Below are 13,953 nucleotides of genomic sequence, written 5' to 3'. Positions count from 1 at the left end.
CCAAATCAATACAAGGCTTTATTGCATCTTTAAATGTCATAAGTAAGTGTGACAAATCAATTGGCACCTCCCCCAAATCAATACAAGGCTTTATTGCATCTTTAAATGTCATAAGTAAGTGTGACAAATCAATTGGCACCTTGGTGTTTCTATAGCTGGACAACTTAGATCTGATTCAACAGCCTGCTGAACTGTTCCTTTTTCAGTAACACAGATACCATCCAAAAATTTTCTAGTATCCTTATTTTTAACTGTTGTGGCTTGCTGAATCAAAGCAGCTGAATTTGATGCAAGTTCAATGTCGTTTCCTTCAAGAATCAACTCATCTTTCTGGGCTTGAGATACTGAACAAGCAACTCCTGACCTCATCCAAACTCGGCGGATGTATTTTTCACCCAAGACATTTCTGAATTCAACAAGAAAACCATTCTCCTGAATACTTGTAACCACGTTGATAGGGAAATGAACATACACTGACTTCACTTTGTAAGGGAAGCCCAGTGTAACACCCTTGATCATGTTCTGTGCATGACTCCAGATAGTGTGAACCGTGGCCAATTCCTTTCTATTTCCCCAGCATTTGTCAACCCAGAACCTCTTTTTTCTTTCCAAGGAGACTGAGTTCTACATTGAGGTGGTTGAAGTCCCCACACAGGGTGCCTCTGGGGCCTTTCACAGTAACTGTGCGTCCCTTCAGAGTGATGTCCATGTTTTCTGGGATGTGCACATCCAACTGCTGAGAGTGGTCTTCATTCTTGCAGTAGATGCGGCAAAGAGCACCTGGGGTACTCTTTTAAAATACGTACCTCTGGTCAACCTCCTACCTGGAACTGTTCATCCCATTTCCACAATGAACACAGAACCACGGACTTTGATGATAATTTCAGATAATTGAAAGCAGGCTCACAGACCTCCTGGTAAGCATGACCCTTCTGGTCACTCTGCTTCACAAAGCAAATGACTGGAGACTTGTCCCATGGGGTGGCAAAGAGACTGATTACCCATCACCCGTCAGGATTAATCTCATCATGCCCACCTTCTGGTAAAGTCAGTCTCCACATACTCTGAAACAACTCTCTTCTGCAGACACTAACTCCCTTGCAAACCTTTCAAGGGTGGCTGGTTTTTGTGTTTTATATCAGTATATATATAAATGTTTTCTTTTTAATATATTTTTATTGATTTCAGAGAGGAAGGGAAAGGGAGAGATAGAAACATCAATGATGAGAATCATTGATTGGCTGCCTCCTGCATACTCCACATTGGGGATCAAGCATGTGCCCTGACTGGGAATCGAACTGTGACCTCCTGGTTCATAGGTCGACGCTCAACCACTGAGCCATGCCAACTGGGCTAGGGTGGCTGTGTTTGATATCAGACCCCAGGCAGGCATCCCTCTGGTCATTTGTAGACATCCAGACTATTTTTTCCTTGCCTACCTCTAGTTCTGAGCTCATGTCATTGGCGCACATAATATCCCATCCCCATAGGCCCTCAGTGCTGCTACTCTCCATTTTTCTTGGCAATTTTAATGGTCAAAGAAATGACCCAGCTAAAACCCTTATTCTAAGTTCTGACTTCCTCACCTCCAGTTATCTTTCACAGCACCTCAACTACCCACTCCCAGACATACCCTAGATCTCATAATTACCAGTATCTAAATTTCCTCTAAACCTCAATTTCCAGCATCCCATATCCTGAGCTCCAGTTCCTGAGCTTTTTTTTTTTTTTTATCTCAACAGGACCTCTAAACTATTAAGCCCACCCCATTTTCTCTATCCATCACTTATTTTATGTCCCCTTCACTTAAATGAGTCATTCCCTTGCTCCTCAGTTTTTTGTAGCAACCCTGCTTACATCCAACTCTGCACTCAGCAGCTGAATGTGGCTGGAGGCAAGAGGCACAGCTATGCTAACTGGCTTCACTTTTAAGTTCATGACTCATATCCCAGGATAGGCCCTCAGTGCTGCTTGACAACTGTAATTCATGCCACTAGTCAGTTCAACGTCTCCCTCTCCTAGGAGACCATTTCTCAGGGGGTAACTCCGCCTTTTTCACGGAGAAAATAAGAGCAGCCAGAGGAACCTTGCACATTCACCTACCACAAATCCCTGTACTTGGATGGCTCCTTTTCCAGATATCCACGTGTTTTAGTCTCTGCTCAACTGCCAGCTTTTCAGAGGACCTTCTCTGGTTACTATAAAATAAAGTATTGTTGATTCCCCTACCCAGCTTTCTTTTTCTTCACAGCATTCATCACACTTGACATACTAAATGTACTGTTTTCCCCAGTCCTCACCACCCTCGCTCTAGAGTGTAAGCACTGAGAAAGTGGGATTTTTATCTGTCTTATGCCTAAAACAATATCTGACAAGTTTTAAGTGCTTATAAATAGCTACTGAACGACAAAGTATCCAAAGACAAAAGATTTGTCTTTCTTAAAATAGAAACATTACACTTTTCATTATAAAGTTACAATATTTAGTTGCCCTTAAAATGCTATAGTTTTTTCTCATGTTCAGTAAGATTCTCTCTTGCTAGAGGCAGAGTGGTATAGGAACAAGTACAGTTCTGGGTGGAGGTGGAAGTGGGGTGGCAGTAGGCGGTGAGTGGGGAGAACATTCGGCTTTTACTCCTAGCTCTGTCACTAATTAGTAATGTCATTTAGGGTGAGTCATTTAACCTCTCAGTTGCCTGAGGGAATGGGAGATAGTACTTTTATTTTCATCCAAAGAAAAGAGATCCATTAAGTACAAAAACCATAAAAATCATTCATCACACACACCAACAGCATTTTTTTTTTCTTCCAAAGTTCATTGATGGGACTTTCAAGTGTACAAAATAAAATTTCATCCCACAAAATAATATGGAGCATTAACAGTTTTTACAGTACGTAAGCAATTAGCATATGATTTTTTTCAGTAGCATAGATTCTTAAAATTCAAGATGGTAATCTTAAAGTCAATGAAATAGGATACACACGTTATGAAAATTTTCTTGATGAGAATTTGCAGAAAAAAGTGCCTCTAATTTAATTGAGAAAGACAAATTAAGATTATACTTAATCAATAACCATATGTATTTTGAGAGTAACATTCCTTTTCAGAACCTAAACAAAGTACTTTGTAAGGTGCACAAATGAATAAAACTTACTGATTCAGTATCATTCCACTTCCCCCAAGTAGTGAAAATTCAGTATATCCTATATGTAAAAACAAAACAAAACACCTAAAAACCCATCCACTTCCCTCCCCTCACACACAAAAAAAACCACCAAACCACATTGTCAAGCAAAATATTTTTAATTAGTAGGCTGATCATAAATAAATCCACATAAAAGATTTAACAGAATTACAAAGAGTTTGTGTTTCTTCTGTGGACTCAATTCATAATACGCATCAGTCAACCTCATACTCTAACTGCGACAAAGAGTTGTCATCCAACAATGCAGCACAGTTGTAGCAATTCATATTCTGTAGTTACATTTTTACACTTTCTTTACAAATGTAACATTTATGTACATTATGTATATATTTTTCCTATAGTTCATGTACTGAAACTCTATTGTTTTTACAGGGAAAATATTGAATTCATTTAATGAATACGAATCATTCCTTGTTAAAAATTCATATAAATAACATGGTGCCCACTGCCTTTTGGCATTTCTTATCAGAGTTCCAGTCCAGAAATGTCATATTAACTACAAAAAAAGAGTTACCTAATTTTACATTATGACCTATCATCCACATTAGCTAAATGAATGTGCTGGCTTGCAATGAACAGAGCACTGAACTGCTGCACTAGTGGAAATGTGTGGAAACCAACTCAAAATATACCCGGTGAAACAGTATCATCATTACCATTAATTCAGGCTGAGAGAATCTGCCAAATTCTTTCTTCCTCTTTACCTTTTGCCTCAGACAGGGTGCTATGCTATGCATTGTGCCTTGTAACAACAAATGCCTTCATTTCAAATTTCCAATGGGCTTCTCTGGCAGATTAGGCTTTATCTAATTTTTCTTCTGATTCCATTTTATTCCACTTCACTTACAAATCTGTTGCTGAATGTGAAGCAAAAATTCATAGTAAGAGAATGCAGCTTCTGTCCGGTCTTCAATCAAATGTTGGAAAAACTCTGTTTTGGCAGGACTCTCATCTCTGAAAAAGAGAAAAGGGTATTAACCTAAAAATCCGTATTATTAACAATATTAATTACACATTTGAAAATCAATTATACATGGGGACTTAAGGAAAATGAAACATAAAGGATAGTATTCAAATAACAACATTCTACCACTATATTATAGTTTGATAATATTTTAAATTTGCTGTGAACACAAGCAATTTTACATAAATTGCACAGGACAGGACAATTTTATAGTTAAGTTATAGAAGTACTTACTTTACCACGTGAAGAACTGGGCTTAATGGTCTGCTGTCTCTAAGCCAAGTTATAAAGGATCTGGTTCTTTCTGATGAAAGTGTATCTAGCTCTGGAAGATGTGTCTGGTAACAGAAATATGATTAGGAAATTACTTCCTTTCTCATAGACTTCAGTACTATTAGAACTAAATTATGATTCCCACTACCACCAATCAACTGCCAGCACTTCATACCCAGCCCCACCAGGAGCAACCAAACAAATGAACTTTAAATTGTTGGCAAGTTTGTTTATATATTTCTGGATAAGTCAATAAAACATTCTATATAATAAAAAGTTAATGTGCAAATCGACTGAACAGCGGAATGACTGGTTGCTATGACACGCACTGACCACCAGGGGGCAGACACTCAACACAGGAGCTGCCCCCTGGTGGTCAGTGCGCTCCCACAGGGGGAGTGCCACTCAGTCAGAAGCTGGGTTCAAGGCTGGCAAGCACAGCTGGGGTGGTGGAAGCCACTCCCACCTCCCCAGCAGCGCTAAGGATGTCTGACTGCCGGCATGTCTGACTGTCCTGAACTGCGAAAGGGCACACGAATTTCGTGCACCAGGCCTCTAGTGTTTAATAATAAGTATGATACTGACATTTTACGTGTATGTTAAGACCTAAAAAGTTTATTCTTTTGTATATATGAATTTTTTCCCCAAAGCTAACTTACTAATGCACTAAATAATTCAAAGTATATAGTATGTAAAAGATTGAAATAGAAAAGTTTGGGTTAGCTATATTTGTATTTTATGTCAACATTTAAAAAGTAAAAGAACAGAAAACATTTCTGTTTTAATATGCATTTCCCCAGATATTTGTATTTAATGCCACAAGCATGTGTGTACAAAAACATACTTTTATGAATAAATCTATGGGAAATATTCTTTGGAGTAGAAAAATTTTCTGTATCATAAACTATGTGATTTTAATTTTAACAGATATTGCCAAATACTCTCCCAAAATACATAAAATATACACTACAATCTAGAGTTTTTGATAGGCCTGTTGACCTATACCCCCTGCACTACTGCCTATTATTAAACTTAAAAATCTTTGCCAATCTGGTAAATAAAAGAAATGCTATGCTGTTATTTTATTTCCTTAATCAACCTTTACTACATTCTATTTTTCAGGAATTAGATCCATTTCTGAATTCTGTTCTGTTTACTATGCTACTATCATAGTGCTTAAATATCTAGTTTTAAAATAACGTTTACTATTTTATTTAGTAGGATTTATTTTTCATGCTTTCCCCCTTCACTGTTATTCTTTTTAAAAACATTTCCTTATTCTCATTTGTTCAGTCAATCAAACGACAGCAGAAAGTGATAAAAATTACACTGACATTATATTAATTTTAGGAGCAATGACATATTTACAGTATCAAAGAATAAGGTAGACCTTTTTTTTTTTTTTTACATCTTCACCTGAGGATATGTTCAGAGATAGGAAGCGGGGGCGGGGAGAGTGAAACATTAATTGTTCGCCTTTTGTATGCTTCCTAACCAGGGATCCAACCTGCAACCTAGGTATGTGCCCTGACCAGAAATCGAACCCACAACCTTTTGGTGTACAGAATGATGCTCCAACCAAGGTAGGGGCAAGGTAGACCTTTTCCATAAATTAAATGTAGAGAACTGATTTCATAATCATATTTCTTTGGTATTGGTTAACACACACACAATAAAGGCCAAATGAAAAATGTTATCAGCAAAATAATTTATATCAGATATAAAACTGTGTGTCAGTTCCTTAAGAAGTAAACACAGAGTTTACCGTATGACCCAGAAATTCTAACCCTAGGTTATATACTCAAGAGAACTGAAAACATGTTTACAGAAACACTTGTACACAAATGTTCATGGTAGCACTATTCACAATAGCCCCAAAGTGGCAACATCCCAGATGCCCATGAATGAATGGTTAGATATACAAAATGTGGTGTAAGCAAACAATGGATTATTACTTAGTCACCTAGAAGAATGAAATACTGATATATGCTACAACATGGATGAACCTTGAAAACATTGTGAGAAATGAAAGAAGCCAAACACAAAAGGCCACATGTATGATTCCATTTATATGAAATGCCCAGAACAGGCAAATGCACAGATATAGAAAGGAAATTAGTGGTTGCTGGGAAAGGAGGAGGGGAGAATTGGGAGATATGAGTTTCTTTTTGGGACTCTGAAATTAGATCCGGGGGATAGCTGTACAACCTTATGAATATACTAAAAACTAATGAATTGTACACTTTAAATGGTTAAAAACTGTGAATCTTATGTGTATTTTATCTCAATAAAAAACATTTCAAACAAACAAGCACATGCAAAGTTAATGCTGTATAAAAACCCACTGACCATTTTCTGTGGTATTGATGCAAAATTAGGACACCCGAGCACATCCTCTATGAAGTTGTTGTCACAGCTTTTTCCAACCCAAATGTAAAAAACCTAGAAACAAAAAACCAGATATTAAAATTTCTTAATCAGAAACACATTAGTTTATTTTCTGAAAATTATCAAGAATAAAAGAGGTAAAATATACTATTGCAAATAAAGAAACGTAAAGTAAACAGGAAATAGAATTGTACATTTAGAATCTACACCCAGGAATCGTTAAGAGTGTTTCGTATCTTCTTTGCTTAAACTTCAAAGTTTCCCATAAAATATGTCTCACCTTCTCCCTTCCCCCAATATGAATGCAATGTTTTCACCAGGATAACTGGCTCACAGTATTTCCTCTCCACTATTTCAATGACTGTCTCTATTATTTTCACTAATGTGCTCTCCCTCCATGGCTATTGGAATCCTTTTCCTGCTCATAAGGTATCATTTATGAAGCCAATGTGACCATTCTAACACCCTTCACCACTACTCTGACCAGTGACTTCTCCTGAACTCCTAATCATTAATGGCATTTCTAACAACGGATATAAATTGTACTAGACAAATTTGAGGTCCCTTTGAATTTTATGATTCTAATGATAAAATCCTTGAAAACAGGAACTTTGCTCTGTATCAAATATACATATTCTAGGACAGCAAATAATCCATGATAATAACATTTATTAATCTATAATAAAATAATACCCAACTAGAAAAGTCTAACATGTATTGACCTCTTGTGCCAGTTACCAATGTACTGCCTCTTAGCTCCTAATCCACCTTCCACTGACTAATCTGGGCCCTGTGTTCCTCCTTTTGTTGGAACAGTGTTAGGCTTTGTCAGGAGAGGATGCTTACACAGCCACAGTCCATAAGGAAAGCACCTTCTCTTGTCAGCTTCTCTGCAGACAATTTTTGAAGAGGTGGCTGAGGTACGACCCTGTCATTAACATGTATTGCACCCTGAAACAAAAACAGATGGACTGTGAATGAGCTGACATTGCTATAGCAGTTTGGAAGCTAATGGCCACCAACTCTTTATGAAAATATGGAAAATAACACCTGAGGATTTTGTAGGATGCAAAAAATTACTGATACTACAACATTACCTTGGCTGTAGAATCAAGACACTCAGATATATTCAAATTAAAAAGAGAGAAACACAGATACATAAAACAATCTGTCCATTTCCTTCCATTTGGGGATCAGGATTTATTAAATGTATGACTATTAAATCTGCTGCAAAGCAAGAGTTACCTTTTTATATTACTCTAAAAACATAATACAGAGAAGATTCTAAAGAGTTTGAATACAAGGAAGAAAACACACACTACATATTTGCATATTAAAAACACAGATGGATACCAGATCCAATTTATAATATAATAAAAATTGCACTCTGATCATATCAGAAACAGTCAATGTCTATAAAATATATACAGAAATGTCTAGTCTACAACTTGGCTTTATAATAAATATTATAAGCAATCCCACAAAAAGAAATTACTTCCCACATGAAACTATTTTTGAAAATTCTACAACCACAGATAATACCAGATAGTACTATTGTCCAATCAAATCCATAGTGTCCTTAATTAATGCATTAATACCAGAAGGAAAAAATGGATTTAAAAATTGTTAATAAAGGCATTGCTATCTTACCAATGGAATCAAGATATTCAAAAACATTTAAATTTAAAAACTTCAAATTTACTAAAAGAAATCATACCTCATCTATCAATCTGTCTATCCTGTATAAGTTGGGATGAATCATTTTCATTAGGTGAACAAGTGGCTGACACTTTATTTGACACATGGCATATACACGATCATCCAGGCGTGTGCTTGTACCAGTTCTAAATGCTTTCTACATTAAAAATAAAAAAAGACAAAAATTTCAAATAAAACGTAAATATAATAGACAAATATTAAAACAAATATATGCAATAAACAAACAAACAAACATATACCATCATCATGGAAAAAGCATGGCCTTCAAATCAGACAAACATAGATTCTATTTTCAGCTCTGACATTTAATAGAAAGGTATGTGAGCAAGTTACTTAGCTTCTCAAAGCTATATTATCATCATCAACAAAGCAGGAAAAATGATACCTCTCTCAGTTGCTGTAAGTTAAGAGGATATGTATCTAACATCTATTATGTTGCCTGAGACATGGAAAGATGTTCAATGAGTATTAATCTTTCCCCGAGTCTCTGTCCAGAAGCACACACAGAGTACACTATAAGCACACCATTATGGAGGCTGCTCCCACATATTGAAGAGTAAGGGCATAGGGTCTCACAACAGTCATCATGTATCTATATACCTCGACTTTCCGGTGATCTTTTCCTGTTCTTCTAAACTTTTCCAATGGTAAACTACATAATCCTCTAATTCAATATTTTTTTAAAACCCAAAAACCTAGATTTCATTTCTTCACTTATGTATCGAGAATTTTATTTATTTTTTATTATTTTTTTAAAATTGTTTTATTGCTTAGAGTATTACAAAGAGGAGAATTTTATTTTTTTTTAGATGTTTCCTTCATGGTTTGTCTCCTCAGTCATTGTCCACAAGACTCTGAGAAGCTGTAGGAATATGTAGGCGCAGACTCAAGGCCCGGCTTTCTCTCCAACGTTGTGGAAAGGGACTGTACATCACTGGACAGAGCCCTATGCTCCCCACCTGGACAGAGCCCCGGGGAGAGTGACCTCCCGGGGATATCCACGTTGGATATGTATTGAGAATTTTTAAAGGCTTTATTAAATGTAATATTGTATAGAGAGCTACCTGTTTGAGAAGGGCCAAAACATAGAGAGGAAACAACTTGAGGGAGCTGGGTGCGATCAACACAGAGTGCTGTAAATTTGAGACAGTTGAGCTGTATGCAGACAATGAATCCACCACAGCATTCACTAAGGCATCTCTTGCATCTGAGAGACTTGTTGAAATGGATCGATCCACAGCTAGAAAGCAAACAAAACAAAAAGGTAATTAACCAATGGATTTCAATGAATGTTAAAAGAGATAAAAAATTGTTTTAATTAAATTTATTGGGGTGACTTTGCTCATTACACCATTTTTCTGAACTAAATCTGATAATCAGAACAAATCTAGATTGTTTTAAACCTTTTTGTTTTAATAGCTTTAAGTTTAAAAATAGGTAGCCTCTACTGGTACTGGAAAACATGTATCATTCATCTACTTGAAGAAAGCTCTGGGGATATTTTCATTACTTAAATAGAAGTCACATGTATAAAGTTTTGTGTTTTTTTCTGGCCAAACAATGTAAGTTCCAATAAAAAAGAAAGAACTGAAAACAAACAATGGTAAGTTCTGCAATCTGAGTTATCCCTGGTGATCCTCTGAAATCTCTGCCAAAGCATTCCCAGGTCAACAAAAAAGAGGACAAATTGAACACAGGTCATTATGCAGACACTGAAAAGCCAGATGTTAGCGTGAAATCCCAAGTACATATTTTATTAAAATAGAGAAAACCTACACATATGCCCAATTATTAAAAGTAAAATTCATGGGCAATAATCAGGCTCATTTTATATCTAAGTTCATCTAAAAGATAAATTCATTACAAACAAAACATTAAGTGTTATATTAATTCCCTAAAGGATTTTAAAAACTTATATACAGTAAAATGTACTTTTTCCAGTATAGCTCAATGGTGGTTTTATCAAACGCATAACCATGCAATCATTACCACAATCAAGATACACAACAGTGCCACCATCACCCCCAGAGTATCTTGTTGTAGTAAAATGCTTCCCTGCCCCCAACCCTGAAAATCATGGGGATGATCTCTTCTTCATTCCTACGATTTTCTCTTTGCTATATAAAGTTATATAAATGGAATCACATTAGGTAGTGGTTGTTTTTTTGTTGTTGTTTTTTTTAAGAAAGAGTGGAAGGGAGAGAGAAATACCGATGTGAGAGAGACACATCAATTGGTTGCCTCCCGCATGACCCCAACCAGGGCTGGAAGCCTGAAACCGAGGTACGTGCCCTTCACTGGAATTGAACCGGAGACCCTTCAGTCCACAGGCTGACGCTCTATTCACTGAGCCAGACAGGCTAGGGCTGCAGGTAGCGTTTTGAGACTAGATTCTTTTACTTAGCATAATGTCTATGAGAGTCATTCATTCTGTTCATGTATCAATAGTTCTTTCTTCTTTATTACTGAACTAGAGGCCCAGTGCATGAAAATTCATGCACTGGAGGGGGGGTCCCTCAGCCTGGCCTGCCCCCTCTCACAGTCCGGGAGCCCTCAGGGGCGGGAGGTGACCCGGCAACCAGGGGAAGGAGATGCCCCATCACACTTCTGCTGCTGCCACTGTCGGCAGCGCAAGCCTCTGCCGGCCCTGGTTACCTGAGCCTTGGGTAGCCCTGGGCGGCTGGGGGCTTGAGGGGACTGAGTGCTGCCATCTTGTGGCTGTGGGCGCCACCATCTTTGGGAGTGTGGCAGTCAATTAGCATATTCCCTCTTTATTGGCTGTGGGCACTGCCATCTTTACAATGGTGTGAGCATCAATTAGCATGTTCTCTCTTTATTAGATAGGATGTTATTCCACTGTATGAATGTATCACAGTTTGTTCATATATTCATTAGCTGAAGGAAATTTTGGTTGTCACTAACTTTTAGTGATTATGAATCCTCAAAAGATTTTTAAACCAAAGAATTAATAAGAAATATAAGAACCATCCAATTCATGCTGCTGTACATGAAAACAGAAAACATACACTTTTAAAATAAGGGGTTTCTAGGGTAAAAAAAATGCCTAAACTTCAGTTTTTAGAATAGAAAAATGCATTTCACCTGTTCCCTCACTGTTTTACTCACCCATGTTTGCCAGAAGGCAGATGGCAGCTTGTACATCCACTCCTGCATATACATCTGCTAGTGAACTTACCACTGGCAAACAAAGTGTATGCACTCTAATTCTCCGCTCACCTAAACAAAGTGATGAACAAATGTCATTGTAAAATATGTTAAAAAAAGAAAGAAACAAAGAGAACCAGTTAAAAAATTACTCAAGTTATTGTTTTGAGCCATTAAATCTTCAACAGGATATTGAAATGTAAAAACTAAGTTTCACAGTGAATGTGTTTTAAAGAAAATTAAACACTCTCTAAATCTGAAGATATACTATGAACACATACTATGGTTTGGCTTTTATTTTAATACTAGAGGCCCAATGCATGGATTCGTGCACTGGTGGGAGCCCTTGGCCTGGCCTGCGCCCTCTCGCAATCCGGGACCCCTCAGGGGATGTTGGACTGCTGGTTTTGTCCTGATTCCCGCAGGACAGGCTGAGGGACCCCACTAGTGCATGAATCCGTGCAATCTGGCCTCTACTATGCATATAAAATCTTTGGTTAATCTCTTCCTGTCTCCCTTCCCTTCTTTCCTCTGAGATTCATCAGTCTGTTCCATGTTTCCAAGCCTGTGTGTTGAGTATCTGCCCCCTGGTGGTCAGTGCACGTCATAGCTACTGGTTGAACGATTGCTTATTAGACTTTTATATATATAGATCATTCATTCTAAATTATATCCAACATAATAAATAGCATGGTTTACCAGATACATATGATCCTGGGAATGCAAGTCAAAAAAGATATCATTTAAAGATTTAAAAAAGAGTTTAAAAAAGAAACACACAGAACATATGTTTGACTAGCTGATGCAAATCCCATCACTTTCCACTGTATGTTCATTCTTTCTCCCCATTCTCACCACCATGTGAGAGGAGAATTATTGCTACAAGTTATATTTCATTTCTCCTAATGTTACCTTTCTAAAAAATATATATATTTTATTGATTTTTTACAGAGAAGAAGGGAGAGGGCCAGAGAGGCAGAAATATTGATCAGCTGCCTCCTGCACACCTCCCACTGGGGATGTGCCCACAACCAAGGTACATGCCCTTGACCAGAATTGAACTCTGGACCTTTCAGTCCACAGGCTGATGCTCTATCTACTGAGCCAAACCAGTTAGGGCTCCTAATGTTACCTTTGCTTGATGTATATAACAGTGCTGTTTGAAAGCATACTAAGGAAGTGTCTGTCAAACTTTCTTCAATTGACAGCTGTACTGCAAATCCAGCATCAGGATTGATGTTGGCGAGGGACAACAAATCAGTGGAACGCACAAAGAAGTTTCCATGAAAAGTGTGCATTGAAAGACCTAGAGAAGAGAAAAGTTGTTATAAAAGATGAAGCAATAGTAGTATAGCTCAGGCTACAGCTACTTTACAAAGTAAAAAAATGTCTCTGATTTTGAATGAAAAGGATAACTGGGGGATAGGATTGGAGTGTGTTGGTAAAGGTTCTAAAATACCAATTCAAAAGAACCAATGTAGGTTCCACAAAAGATCTAATGTAAAACATTTTTAAAATGGGGGTTACTGTAAAACTCATTTAAGAATTAAAATAAGTGATCAGAATTCCTCCTGCAAACATTCACATAAAATCAAGGTAATGTAAATTGAAGACTATTTGAATGATGACGAGGGCAAAGATTATTAATTTTACCATTTTCACTTAAGATCTTCCCTATTCCTCCAATTCTCTTTCTAAAATCACCTCCAATATGGGCTTTCTCTTAGGTTCTTCCTAATAAAGCAAAACATGATTTTTGCCCACTTATTCAAATTACTGTAAAATTGGGGAATGGTTATTATATATCAGGTTAAGATCAAGCATAAAGTCTTTTATATTGAACAACCATTATAAATTATAGTCACAGATACTCAATATATGAATGCTAATTTAATTATAGAGTTTTTATAACATACCTTTGGTACACCTTATTCTCATAACAGCTTCAAATCCAATTTTCCTTGTGAGATAACGTTTTAGTTCTTTTTGTAACTTTTCTGCTTGTGAAGGATTGTGAGTAGAATGGAAAGATGGGTAATAATAGATGCAGCCTGCTGAATACTTGGACATGCAAGCTTTAAAGAGAAATTTAAAAAGTATTTTATATTTGTCTAATAGGAGTATAAATTCTATATTATGAAGAAATCTAAGTCATAATGAGAAAACAAAAACTGTCAAAATAAAGGTAATATATAAATCTGAGAAAACACAAACATTTATAAAATATAAGGTTTATTGT

At 36.8% G+C, this 13,953-nt stretch overlaps 1 protein-coding gene, 1 non-coding gene and 1 pseudogene across 7 annotated transcripts in view; all 3 read right to left on the bottom strand.

Annotated features, from left to right (window-relative positions):
* Positions 1-202: 202 nt before the first annotated feature.
* LOC139020594 (large ribosomal subunit protein uL6 pseudogene) lies at positions 203-1,938 on the bottom strand (annotated as a pseudogene).
* Positions 1,939-3,284: 1,346 nt separating this feature from the next.
* The window catches only part of SEC24B (SEC24 homolog B, COPII coat complex component), a 90,099-nt gene continuing 79,430 nt past the window's right edge, over positions 3,285-13,953 (bottom strand). For all 6 annotated transcript variants that reach the window (XM_070433588.1, XM_070433597.1, XM_070433606.1 and 3 more), the window contains 9 exons: positions 13,631-13,789; positions 12,847-13,020; positions 11,676-11,786; positions 9,614-9,789; positions 8,548-8,685; positions 7,677-7,781; positions 6,792-6,884; positions 4,404-4,507; positions 3,285-4,159 (listed from right to left, as the gene is read on the bottom strand). In XM_070433588.1, coding sequence (XP_070289689.1) covers positions 4,045-4,159; positions 4,404-4,507; positions 6,792-6,884; positions 7,677-7,781; positions 8,548-8,685; positions 9,614-9,789; positions 11,676-11,786; positions 12,847-13,020; positions 13,631-13,789 — 1,175 coding nt within the window. In that variant the 3' untranslated portion in view covers positions 3,285-4,044. The remainder of the gene's footprint in view (positions 4,160-4,403; positions 4,508-6,791; positions 6,885-7,676; positions 7,782-8,547; positions 8,686-9,613; positions 9,790-11,675; positions 11,787-12,846; positions 13,021-13,630; positions 13,790-13,953) is intronic.
* LOC139000605 (small nucleolar RNA SNORA73 family) lies at positions 9,357-9,556 on the bottom strand. Its single transcript, XR_011469646.1, has one exon. It is a non-coding gene; the product is annotated as a small nucleolar RNA SNORA73 family (small nucleolar RNA).

This window comes from Myotis yumanensis, unplaced genomic scaffold (assembly GCF_028538775.1).
Source record: "Myotis yumanensis isolate MYYU_CA2020_CCGP unplaced genomic scaffold, mMyoYum1.0.hap1 SCAF_1, whole genome shotgun sequence".
NCBI classification, from domain to species: Eukaryota; Metazoa; Chordata; class Mammalia; order Chiroptera; family Vespertilionidae; genus Myotis; species Myotis yumanensis.
The sequence above is the reverse complement of the archived record's forward strand: the minus strand, read 5'-3'. Positions and strand labels throughout refer to the sequence as shown.